This window comes from Rhagoletis pomonella, unplaced genomic scaffold, assembly GCF_013731165.1.
Source record: "Rhagoletis pomonella isolate Grant_MI unplaced genomic scaffold, Rhpom_1.0 Rhpom_scaffold_00004, whole genome shotgun sequence".
In the NCBI taxonomy this organism is placed as follows: Eukaryota; Metazoa; Arthropoda; class Insecta; order Diptera; family Tephritidae; genus Rhagoletis; species Rhagoletis pomonella.
In genome coordinates this window covers 75,285,457-75,298,395 of record NW_023458558.1, presented here as the reverse complement: position 1 = coordinate 75,298,395, position 12,939 = coordinate 75,285,457, and the positions used below count along the sequence as shown (strand labels likewise).

General features: G+C 33.7%; 1 protein-coding gene across 1 annotated transcript in view; it reads right to left on the bottom strand.

The window, feature by feature from the left end:
* Positions 1-7,236: 7,236 nt before the first annotated feature.
* Positions 7,237-12,939, bottom strand: part of LOC118738327 (embryogenic cell protein 40-like) — a 64,861-nt gene continuing 59,158 nt past the window's right edge. Inside the window, exon 3 of the mRNA XM_036469252.1 lies at positions 7,237-8,149. Coding sequence (XP_036325145.1) covers positions 7,340-8,149 — 810 coding nt within the window. The 3' untranslated portion in view covers positions 7,237-7,339. The remainder of the gene's footprint in view (positions 8,150-12,939) is intronic.

Here is a 12,939-nt window from a genome sequence, read left to right as displayed (position 1 = left end):
TCTTGCAAATAGCCTCTTAATTTAGCTATTTTTAATTGCTCAACCTCCACCTTCAAAAAATGTAGTTCATGGGCTTCCCTAGCCTGCCTTTCAAACAATTTATATTTTTGTTGCTTTATGTGCAGCAATTTTTTATTAATGTCGTAATTTTTGTACGCCGTCTTTTCAATTCTATTAATTTTTTTTAGTACCTCTTTTTGCGTTTCTGCCTGCATTTTTAGGAGCTCTAGACGCTCAGTTTCTAAATTGCAGCCTCTGCGGCGATTTTGTACACGCGATGCTGACGAAGAGGGCCAATCTTCAATGTTTGCTACCTGGGGCTCATCAACCATTGACGAAGCTGCAACTAAGCCGTCTTCTATTTCTTCGCCATCCATCACCGGTGGTATATTCTCTACCCCGAACGCCCGGCCACTGGGTGCAACTTGTTCCCTTATCTGAATAAGTTCCGCAACACTTTCTTCTAGTGGATTTAAATAAACCTCTTGCGACGGACCACCACCAGTTGCAAGAATATTGCTGCGATTGTTGGCAAGCTTCCTTTTTAAATTTGCCTTATAGTGTATCCAAACCTACAGGAGAAATAAATTATTGCGCTTTCATTGTATTGGTCTAATTCCATGATTACTACTTACTCGTCCCCACTCGTGCGCAGTTCTTGTTGGTGGTCTTTAACTGTTTAGCTCTATGGCAAATTGCTCCCACAATCCCTTGCTTTTACTTTTGCTGCTTCCAAATTGCGGCTTGCCTCGTCCAGTTTCGGGATGCTTCTCCATCAGCTCAACTAGTTTTTCAAACTTTTGTTTCGTTGTAAGTTTATTTTTTCTACGAATTTGTAAGAAATTCCTGATTAAGATGTTGGATTAAGACAAATTAAAAAAATTTAATTACCCGCTTTCCATTTTCGCTTAAAAATTTGTTCAAAACAACTGCTAGTAATGAGTTGTCGATTTTCGATACTTTTGTCAACCGAACTAGCACAGGGTGGTAAACGGTAATACCACAAAAAAGTTGTAAGACGATATAAATACAACCAAAAATTTTTTGACAGGTTGAGTTGTTATCGATAATACCAAATTGTAAGTTTTCAACTGAAATGGAGTTGAGTTGTAAACCGTAATAGGGGCATAATAGTCTTCCGCGAATAAGATACATCAAAGATCTTCTGCCAAACCTATGAAGTTGCACGTCACAAGGATCGCGCGAGAACTACACCTATTATGCTATATGTAAATATGAGTTATTGGCGGCTGCTATGGTGTAGTGGTTATCAGCATGCGCTCCCACTCCGCAGGGCCTGGGTTCCAGCCCGGTTCAACCCAACATAAAAAAATAAAAAGGGGTTTTTTCTGATATCGGTCGCCCTCGGCAGGCAATGGCAAACCGCCGAGTGTATTTCTGACATGAAAAACAATCGCCGTTCGGAGTCGGCGTAAAACTGTAAGTCCCTCCCCTTTGTGTGACAACATCAAGGTGCACGCCACAAATCGAAGAAGAAGCTCAGCCAGTTGTGTATGCGCCAATTTATTATTATTATTGTGAGTTATTGCCCAAACGCTTCAGTATTATTAGAATGATAATTAAAAAATCGGAATTGATTAAATAAAATGTATAATTTGTAAATTTTTAAGTTTATTTTAAGTCACATAGCGACCTACAGCATATTCAAATCACTTTTTCGTAATTTTAGTTGTCGCCAAATTTTCGCTTCTACCCGCATTTGTTGTATTATACATACGGTGACCATATTAGACAACGTAAAATAAAGTACATTTTTTTTCAAAATGATTTGGGAATACGTACATACAACTTGTATGATAAAAGTACCTTGCCCATATTGTAATTTAAATCAAATATTTACCAGTTAATTATATTATCTAATGTATAAGTTCCCTGCTCACGGTGGGCAGGAAGCAAAGATAGGTTGCATAAAAATGTCCACAAAAACTGAAAGCAGGGTTGTATTTGTTGATATTTTTAGGTTAAGAATCTCTTTGAATTGAAATCCTAGCTGCTCCTGTTTTAAAGATATCAACATTTTACATAGTTATGATAGGACCGACTTTTGCGAAAGAGAAAAACATCCTTGTGCATTAAATATTCAACAATGTATGTGTGAGTAAATGTGTGTATATATATTATGTGAAAATATAAGTTTATGTAAGTTTTTAGCCGGTTTCAATCGTTTCCAAGGCGCACCACGTAGAGGCAACTTACTTTGCACCTCTTTGTTCTTTTTTTGGTTTTATTTTTTTATATTTTTTTCATGCTTTATTTTTTTATATTTGTTTTTTGTTTCCTTTTATTTTTTTTGTTGGCTTACCATATAATATAGTCACACATTTTAGTATTTAAATATTTTATTATTTAGTTAAGTTTTTATATATGCTGGAATGAAAATGTCATTACAGTTTTCTTCAGGCGACTCACAAAAGTTGGTTTATCAATCATATTTATTTTGAATCTATCCCAGAATTTAATGAATTCCCTATGAACTGACTTCCCGGCCTGCTCGGACCATAATCCTAAACCATCGTTATTCAAGAATGAAATATATTGCTTTAAATGTTTAAGGATATAATGGATTTTGACAGTTTGAGAAATTCCAGTACTTTTCAAAGCTGTGCGGAGTTCGTTAAAATTTTTATCAAAATTTCTAAGATCCGCTTGTTTTGCGGAAAACCATGTATTCACGATTTTGCTCATGGCGTTGAACGAGAACGAGAACTGAGAGTTTCTTCCATACAAACTATGTTCGACATTTTTTTGTATGTGGAAGACACTGTCAGCAAAAAATAAATAATTGCAAAAAATCAACGAAACTTTCTGGTAACTTCAGACTTGCACTTTACTAATTGGCTCAAAAGCTACATTTTAAACATCGTCAGATGAAAGTGTCTCCGGGCCAATAATTTTGTACGGCACGGTACTTATAAGTAATCTAGGTTTCACGAAAAAAAAATTAATACAGGGTAATATTAAAATATCAGTCATTTGTTTCGTTGCTGTGAGCTTGTTTCAAAACTTCTGGCTTTTGCTATAATTGTAAAACTCTGTGCATGTCATTTTAACGTATTTAGGTACATACTTATATTAATAATCAACTATTGCTTATGCAAAACGTGCTACATTTAAAAAAAAAATCGCATATGAAAGAGCACCAACCCAACTCGTAATAATTTAAGTATACAAATTTTAGTATTTAGTATAGAAATATTCAATTGAAATACGCCAATATTAAAATGAAGCGCTTTGCACTTAACGGATGCTTTTTCATAATTAAGTTAAAAAAAAAAATTTATTTAAATTCCATGCTGTCTGTAATGGGATTTGAACCCTGACGCTCTGGAAATTAGCAAATTGTGGCAAGCATCTTCGTGCACTCAGCTACAGCCAGACATGTAAATGTGCATTCAAATGTTCAGTATGATTCAACACCACGTGTGCGTGGTATGAAAGTATTGTATTTAAGTACGAACATTTCAAAACGATAATCAAATAAAAAATATTCATGTTTACTATGCGTTATTTCCCCCAGTAAATTCATAAAATTTTTCTTAATATTACAACGCGTTTTTTCTCTCAGCGTAGTCATTTTTAAGCACAATTTGTGCAATCAAATCGAAAACCGGGACACTTAAATGAAACCCGGGACATTTTAAGGTTGGACCGGGACACCGGGACAAGTAGTCTAAAGCCGGGACATGTCCGGGAAAACCGGGACGTCTGGCAGCCCTACACACAAAGCGCATACTTTCATGCGATTTTCTTTATGATCGCATTTGTGTTCTGGATGTACAATAGTCATTATTTCCTGACAGAAGAGTACATAAATACCAAAATAAATCTCATACAAGCTTTGAATTTATTTACTTATTATGAGGAGTATCGTTGGCCTAAGTTAGAGCATTTTTATTTCTTGCACAAGCGCAGTGCGACTTGCCTGCGCTACTTGCTTATAGCAACAAACCTTTAATAAAAAATTACTACCGTATTATATAGCATACAATATTGTATACATACATATATATATTGCGATATTGAAAGTGTTTGTAATGAGAAAGTTCACGCTACAGAAAAAGGTAATTGTGGTGTTTTATCTAAGTTGTATACCGGTAGCGCCCAATAAATCTCGATCAATTATTCTTTCGGTAGGAAAAAATGAAAATGTTTCACATTGATTTGATCCGTTTTAGTCAGTTAAAAAAGGGGAACAGATTTGTATGAGATTTCTTTTCGTATAAATATGCTCTAATTATCGAGAAGTACGCCTTCGTCTTTTGCAAATATATCCTATCAGAAGTATATAAAATGTGGATATCTTTAAAACAGGAGCAGCTAGGATTTCAACTTAAGCGGATTCTTAACCTTAAGATATCAACAAATAAAACCCTGCTTTCAGATTTTGTCGACATTTTTATGCAACCTATCTTCGCTTCCTGCCCACCGTGTGCTGTAGCGAAAAATGAAGCCAAATCCCTTTCAAGGACATCGCCAACTTTGCTACCAAAATGCGTTTAGCATAATTCATATTGCACGACGAAGTCAGCACACAGTGGTTCAAAGTTGGAATTCAATGTTCACAATCCGCCGGAGCCTTCATTTTTCAACCAATTTTTACTAAAAACCTAAAAAAAAAATATTTATTTTGGTGAACATTTTTTTATAATATTTCACAATTTTTTTTGCGTATTTTTTTGTTTTGGGAAAACCATACAATTGTTTTCAACAAGTTTTTATTATGTAACATTTATTAACATACATTTTCTTCCAAATTGCTACTTTTTCTGCATTTTGCCCTGAAAAATTTAGTATAATCAAATTAAAATTCAGAAATCAGGCTCAACTGGTCTCTTGCAAATATTGTAAAATAAAAAAAATAAAAGTTAATCAAATTAAGTGAAAAATTAGGTGAATGAATGCCAGTTTTGGAATTGGAATTGGAAACTCAGAGTGCAACACGATCCTGGGCACAACTTTTCCTGCATTTTATAGATTGTACAAAGATTACCAATTAAATAGAAACCCTTATGTGGGGTGCGAAACAAACTGGCGAAAGTTTTCATTATATTTTATAAGGGACATTTTTGTTTTTCATATTCTACGTTTAAAAATTTACCTCTGAAAATGCAGAGCCGAATTAAAGGACAGTTTAAGAAATAAAGGACAAAAAGCGTACTTTATTTTGAAAAAAATATAAAGGACAGGGGGTTAAAATAACGCACTAACGTTTGAAATAAAGGACGGATGGTCACCGTAATTATACACCTTGTATATGCCCATGATTCAATAACTAAAGGTTTGCTTATTAGTGACATTAGAGTTTTGACACTTTTTTAGCTTCCTGACAAAAGCTTTGACACACACACGAACCCACACGCAATGCCTTGCTAAGGGAGCCGATTTTGTCAAGATGGAGCGAGAAAACAGTTTTTTGAGCAAACCTTTTATTATTGAATCATGGTGTATGCCCCAGTATTCTGTAATTGTCGTATTTATGGTTGTTGTAGATAATGTAGTAGCATGCTGTTAGAAATTTTTACAAAAGGTATCTACCTAAACACTAAAAATACAGAACTCTGAGGTATATGCAACAAACCTCGAATAACCCTATTATAAGATTTGTATGTGTACTGCACCATATTTACATATCTATACATACATACATACAGATTATACTGTGCAAAAGTCAATTTTACACACGAAAAAATCAACATATTCACAAAACTGGGGGACAAATATAGTAAAACTGCGTTTTTAGTTTTTCTCTCTGATGTCAGGATTTTTTTTAAAGAATTTTGAAATTTGATGTTGATAGTTACAAAATACATAAATGAAGATACTGGAATCATTCTTATGGAACCATGTACGCGCTCTAAAAGAACAAACTGACAGTATGATGTGCGGTTCAAATACTTCAATTGTTTTGTATACAAGGTGGTGGTCAGCCTTTCACCTAGGGGGCAGGAGGTTATATAGAGGGAGTTTTTTATTGTTTTGTGTATATAAATAGAAATTTTTGGGTTTAATGAAGTATAAGTTTTCTGGTATCCTTTACAACGATACCAGTTTTTAAAAATCGGTTTGTAATTTTTTTGTTTAAAATATTAAAAAAAAGTATTTTTTGCTTTTAAGTGTTTTTCTCAAATTTTTATATCCGAAGTATAAAAATATGTATACCAGAAGAAAGGGGGTTTAATCGATCTACAACGATACCAAATTTTTAAAAGCCGGAAAGTAATTTTTTTGTTAAATTTTTTTTTTCTATACAAAAATGTTTTATTTTTTAATTGTTTTTACTAAAATTTTTATATACGAAGTGTACAAATACGCATATCAAAAGAAAGAAAGTTTGATTGCGTTTACAACGATATAAATTTTTTAAAAATCGGCTAGTAGTTACTTTTTTTGTTTAAAATATTTTTTTTATAACAAAATGTTTTTTTTGCTTTTAAATGTTTTTCCTCAAATTTTTACATACACATGAAGTATACACATTTGCATATCAGAAGAAAGCGGGTTACGTTTACAACGATACCAAGCTATTAAAAATCAGTTCAAAATATTTTGAAATATAATGTTTTGAAATTTTCGAAGACCTTTTACCCCTTACAGCACCTGTAATACAAGTTTGCACAAAAAAAGTTATATACCGTTTAGATGAGAGCAAAAGGTGGTCTACGTTAAAGTTTTTAGTTTTTTAGTTATTTACATATAATAATAAAAAATAATTTTTTACCAAAGGTGCTATTTCGAACTTCGAAGGTCAATATCTCGATTTCGGATGCTAACCTCGAAAAACGGGGAAGTTACTTTTTTACCTATGACTCAATTTCTTAAAAAAAATTGGTTTGGTCCAATACCCAGCCGAGTGCTGTACAGTGTAATGATTCCAATATCTTCATCAAAATCTTATAAAGCGAAGTGTAAAATTTTTGTATCTATCTGTGTTTACATGTTAGTCCTCCCTGTTTCTTTCAAAAATAAATATTTGAAATTTCAAGGATATTCAGGGATAAAGTTTTAAAAGGACATTTTCAACACTTATTCGTCCTTGGAGCTAAATTTGTTAAAGCATACAAATTGTGAAAAATTCTGATCTTTGGGACCCTAAAGGAGAGTCCCTCAAAAGTACAACAAAATCGAAAATGGGCGGCGACGATTTTTTTTGTTTCCAGACGATTTCATATGGAATGACTAAAACAGTTAGGTTCTTTTATCTTGTACCTTGGTATTTTATTAACAACATTAACAAAAATAATTGGTCAAACTTAACAAATCAGTCGTCCTATATATCAAATTAGTAAACTCGCAAATAAATCAACAACTGTTTCTAAACCTAAATACGGATGATGGAAGATGGCAAGTAAGCATTGCGGGGAGCGTGCACTTCGGGAGCCCGAACTGGAGCTTGGGAAGCAAAGTTGTGCACAGGGGCGACACCTCCATCGTGCGCTTGGGAATTTCCACCCAATTGATCGTATTGTGATTGGATAGCTTGCTGAGCGTTGGCGGCATCTTCAGGAGTGCGGTATTTGACGAAGTGCACCTCGGGCCTGTGGCTGCTCTGACTTTGGATCGCATTGAGTTTGTTAGCCAAATCTGAAATGTCGCTCTGTTTTTGCAAAACATAGATAGCGGTTTGGTCCTCGCCAGCGTGCTTGGCCAATTGCAGGGCAGCATTTTCAAGACCTTGGTTTTCAGGTCCTTTAATGAAAACCACACGCAGATTCTTCTTTAAAGAGTGGGCAACCTGTTGGGCTCCATCTGCATCATCAAATTCCTGTTCGGGAGCAGTATATGTGAAGTATTCTTTGTTGAATTCGGCAGGTGCTGAGTACGATGGTCCCACGTTTCCAGAACCACCTGGAGCACCAATTCCGCCTAAGTCCCCTGAACCTCCATGACCACCTTCCAAGCCACCAAGACCACTAAGGCCACCTAGGCTTCCACTGCTGCCTAAACCACTAGGACCTCCACTTCCACTACTGCCTAGTCCACTATCACCGCCGAGACTTCCGAGTCCTCCAAGACTTCCAATGCCGTCAGAACTGCCGGGTGTGAAGGAGAGTCCAGAGACAGAATGCCCAACTGGTCGGTAGTTATAACCTAGTTTATCGGCATAGGAAACAGCAGCCAAACACAATACCTGCAAACAAAAAAATTAAGACAATAAATCAGGCACAAATCCTCGCGATGAAATTTTATTTAAAATTAACACTTTAACTGCTTACAAAGAACGCACGCATCTTGCTAAGGTTTTAGAAGTAGTTTTGCTTTAGAATATAATTGATTTCTGAATCTGTTAAATTTAAGCGCTTGTATTATATAGTGGGCCGCTATCATTTCGTGCTTCTTTGAAGCATCAATTGAGTACCTTAACGCCACTTCTGCTATCAATGAGCGCAAACACCTATACATATTGAATAGAGAAAAACCTTGTAGATGAGTGGAAACAAAAAGGCAGAAATACTCGTATCATTAAAACATATTAGCCAATTTAAAGAATGCGTATATGTATTTCGTAATTTTTAATAGGGTCATCGCATCTGCACGTTTTATACCTGTTGTGTTTTCTTTAAATTATGAAATCATGTATGCAAATGCCAAGCTGAATCGATGATCGCCCAACGCAGTCTTCTACTTAACACGCCGAACGCCGCGTCATGCCACTAGCACAAAATATGCAGCATTCTTTCTGAGAGGAAAGATCTAATAAACTGTATCATTATCACATCGCTATAATCGCCATCGTCTCAATGACGGCGGCATTTTAATCGGTGCTGCGGGTGGCTAATTCAAAGTTCATATGAAAAGCCGTTAGATACTCAGTGCAAATATTTGGCGGAATATCGCTTGATATGAGCAAATATAAAGTTAATGACCATACAATCAAATGCTAATGACTAACTTCCAAAACGTACCAATACAATGCTTGGATACCGTTCTACTGCGGTATTTTAAATGTTCGTATATGCAGAGTTGCGAAACATTGCAACCAGTGCACGGACTTTACCACTTTATTGGTAGATCTACCAACTTTTTAGCTGTTTTTTATTTTCTACCATTTCTACCAACAAAGGCTAAAAATCTACCAATATTTTCTATAAAGAAAGCAAAGATATTTAGATGAACACAGTGTATACATATTTTATCATGGAACATACCTAAAATAAACATGAGGAGTTAATTTTGACCATATCCAACTGTTTATGAAATATTTTTCCAAAGGAATGGTGTGCAAACTTAAATCATTTCAAAACTAATTTTAATCAAAAAATTTTGAAGGGCAGAGTAATTGTTTGCTTTATTGTAAAACAGGGCCAGAATCAAGGCATCCGGGATCGAATCAAATTCGAATCGGAATTTTCTTTACAGCTTTTGGTAGCGAATTCGCTTTTTAAGTTCAATATGTATTTGAGAGAAAACAGCTGTCATTTTGTTTCATTCGATTCGAATCGTGTTTCATTCGATCACGGATGCCATGATTTGGTCCCACTTTTATGTACTACATATTTATACCTTTTTTGTTGAATGTTTTATTGTTTTATAAAGAAATGCAATTTATTCCAAGACGAATTCATATAATAAGGTGATAGCAAAAGTTCAAAAACAAAAATTCCACTAACAAATTTTACCCATAATGACAATAAGAATTACAAATGCATCATTTTGACATTAAAAATCCCCAAGGCGAAAATTCAGCTGCTTCGGTAACACCATCTTACCTAAATTAGCTTTCATTTATCCTAAATGAGTAAAAACTATATAATAATGTTTCTTTTAAAAAAATCTACCAACTTCTACCAATTTTTGTATGCAAAATCTACCAATATTATTTTTTTCGAAGTCCGTGCACTGATTGGAACCACATACATTGCATATTTTGAATATTCAATATAACAATGAATAAACTTACGTAATTTTCCATTTTCATGACACCAAACGCAATTAAAAACAAACGAAGTATCAACTTGTTGTTTGATGCATTTCCATAGCTTTTCGGATCAACATTTTGTAGTTCGACGTTATGGAACATTCTACTTTGTATGTATGCAATGCAGTTGCAAAGAATGAGAGATATATTGTTAGACAGCTAAATGAGGTTAATTTAAAAAATGTATGAATTGTTAACATTTTAATTTTCAAATAAGGGTACGTCAGATATTTATTTCACTTTTTTAATACACTCTGGATAAATCAAGATATTGCCAAATTCCACTTTTTTAATACAGTACCTGAGAATTCTATAAAAAAAATACGTTTGAAACAAATTTAAAAATTTTAATTTTCGTAAACATAACAGTTAGTAGGTACTCTGTTCACTGCTATACAGATCGTTGCATAACAGAAATCCCGCCTCACCAATCAAATGTAAATGCATACATGGGCCTCGCTACCTAGGGACAGGTAACCTTTGAAGTTTACCTTCTAGGTAAAAAAATTAAAATTTTTTATAATTTACGAATGTGAATAGGTTTAAAAATTCATTGTTCTCGAGTCACCCGTTTCTGTTTCACCGTTTTCTTACCATCCTTAAATTTGAACACCGCTATACATACGTACAAGGCAAGTTCATTTAATGTGGTGTTAAAGATAAACAGAATCAACTTTCTCAGCGGATTTCGACAGACGGAACGATGCCGTCAAGTGATATTCGCCGCAACGTTGGCGGAGAGCAACATTTCCTGGGGATCCAAAATGAAATTTAAAAATTAATGAAATGGTAACTCATAGTCAGAAATGAATTTTTGAGAAAAATTATCCTTTTTCAATATTCGAATCAAAAAATTTGCAAAACGAAGAAAAATTTAACATTTCAACAGGCAGGAGAAGTTTAAGCAATTTTACCTAAATTTACACCGCATTTACATAAAAGGTTGGAGCTTGTATTAGACCTGTTCCAGGTACTTCAGGAAAAGCAGTTTTCGCCATTTAAAAACCCTATGGAAGGTGGCGACCGGTAACAGATTCCTGTAAAAACCTGCAAGTCGCGAAGCACCTGAAACGCGACTATTGTGTTTTAATAAAAACAAAAATTTATGCACACACATATTAACATGTGTATGTAAGTAAGTACCCTGTCCGGAATTTCGTAGTCGACTACTAAAATAGCCAACTTTTGGCTAAATGCTGGGTTCTACCGAATAAATATGTGTGTGTAAAATTTGTTTCACAATTTTTACTTTCAACAAAAGAGCTTGTGTTCAAAAAGAAAAAAATAAACAATCACATATGTACATGTGTATGTATGTACTATGTTAATAGCCCATCTTTTGCGGTCTTTATGCATGCTTACTAAATAGTTACCAAGTGGCTAATAGTTAATCTAAAATAAGTATAAAAACCAAAAGTACCAAAAACAGTATATTAATTAACTCACTACAAGTCAATTTATTAATGACCAGTTTGTATTTAGGTGAAATCGAACTAACTTTTTTTGCGACAATTGTCATGTAAAAGTAGTCAGTGGAAAGTAACGAAAATTAATCGAGTCGTAGTCATCCCTAGTTTGAAAATAGTGAAATCATAGTGCATTTGTAGTTAGAACATAGAAATGCGCTCGTTTGGAATTATATTTTTGTTAAGAAGAACAAGTAAAGAAGTATAAGTTCGAGCGAAACCGAACTTCATATACCCGGCGCAGATATGAAATATCGTCGTTTCAACCAGAGTTGTGAAAAATGCATTAATTTTTTAATGCATTAATGGTATTTAAAGCAATAATGTTAATGTAAAAAATTAATGCATTAATTTATGAAATTTAATGCAAATGAATATTTCAATGAATTAATTCTGAAAAATGTAATGCTAATCAATTTTTTTTTCATTAATTTATCCAAGCTAATGCTAATGAAAAAATTTTAATGCACTAAAATGTTTAATACTTTTGCTAGTTTGCATTATTAAAAACCATTAAATTTTTTTACTAGTAAAATATAAATAACCTCTTTTGGAAGGACTTGGAATTAGAGCTCTAGATACCCGGGTATCGAGCAATGCGAGTAGCTCGATACTCGCTCGAAACTCGTTCATTGCTCAACTGCTCAAATGTTTGTTCAAAATTTTCGAGTTTTTGAACAATTTTATAAACAAAAGAAAATTTGTAAATTGTATTTGTCAGCAGATGCTTTCTAATTCATGTTAAATAAATTATATTATTAAATACCAATGTAACAATCTTTGCATTATATGTATATCAATAATTTGAAAAATTTAAAAAGTTGCTACCAAAAATGTTAATATAATAAAAAAAACATTGCTCAAATTACTCGAAAAAACTCGAATTACTCGAGCTCATGCTCGAAAATTTTCGAGTAATGAGTATTGAACAAGTGTGCGAGTACTCGCTGCTCATATACCCGGGCTGCTTGAAAATGTGCGAACAAAATCGAGAGCTCTACTTGGAATAATTACTAATAGTTTTTTTCAGCTTCATTACATTATGTGTATTTGTAGAAAAAATCTTCTGAAAATTGTTAGATGTTTTATGAAAATGAAAGCCAATGTGCATGCAACGCAGAGTGCTTTTGTAGATTTTTATGTTGATTGTTGATGCATACCGATTAGTTGATGCATAGTTTAGCAGCGCATGTACACGACTGAGGACATACTCTGATCTAAAACAATCAATAAACCGTTTTTTAGTTCCATTTGAGAATGTGATTTTACCTATTTAACGACAAATGCCATTGAACTTGACATAGTGGAAACTAGCCTTAACGCCCACCACTATCTTTTTTGACCTTACAATTCTACCCTCAACGTCAGCAAAGATTTTTTACTTCAAAATAATATTAGTTAATGGGTTTTTAATGCTTGTTATAATTTTAATGCAATAAATTATTGCAATAGCATTCATTTAAACATTTTAATGTTAAAAAAAAAAAACCATTAGCATTATTTCTTCCGAATTAATGCATTGAAATTTTCATTTAC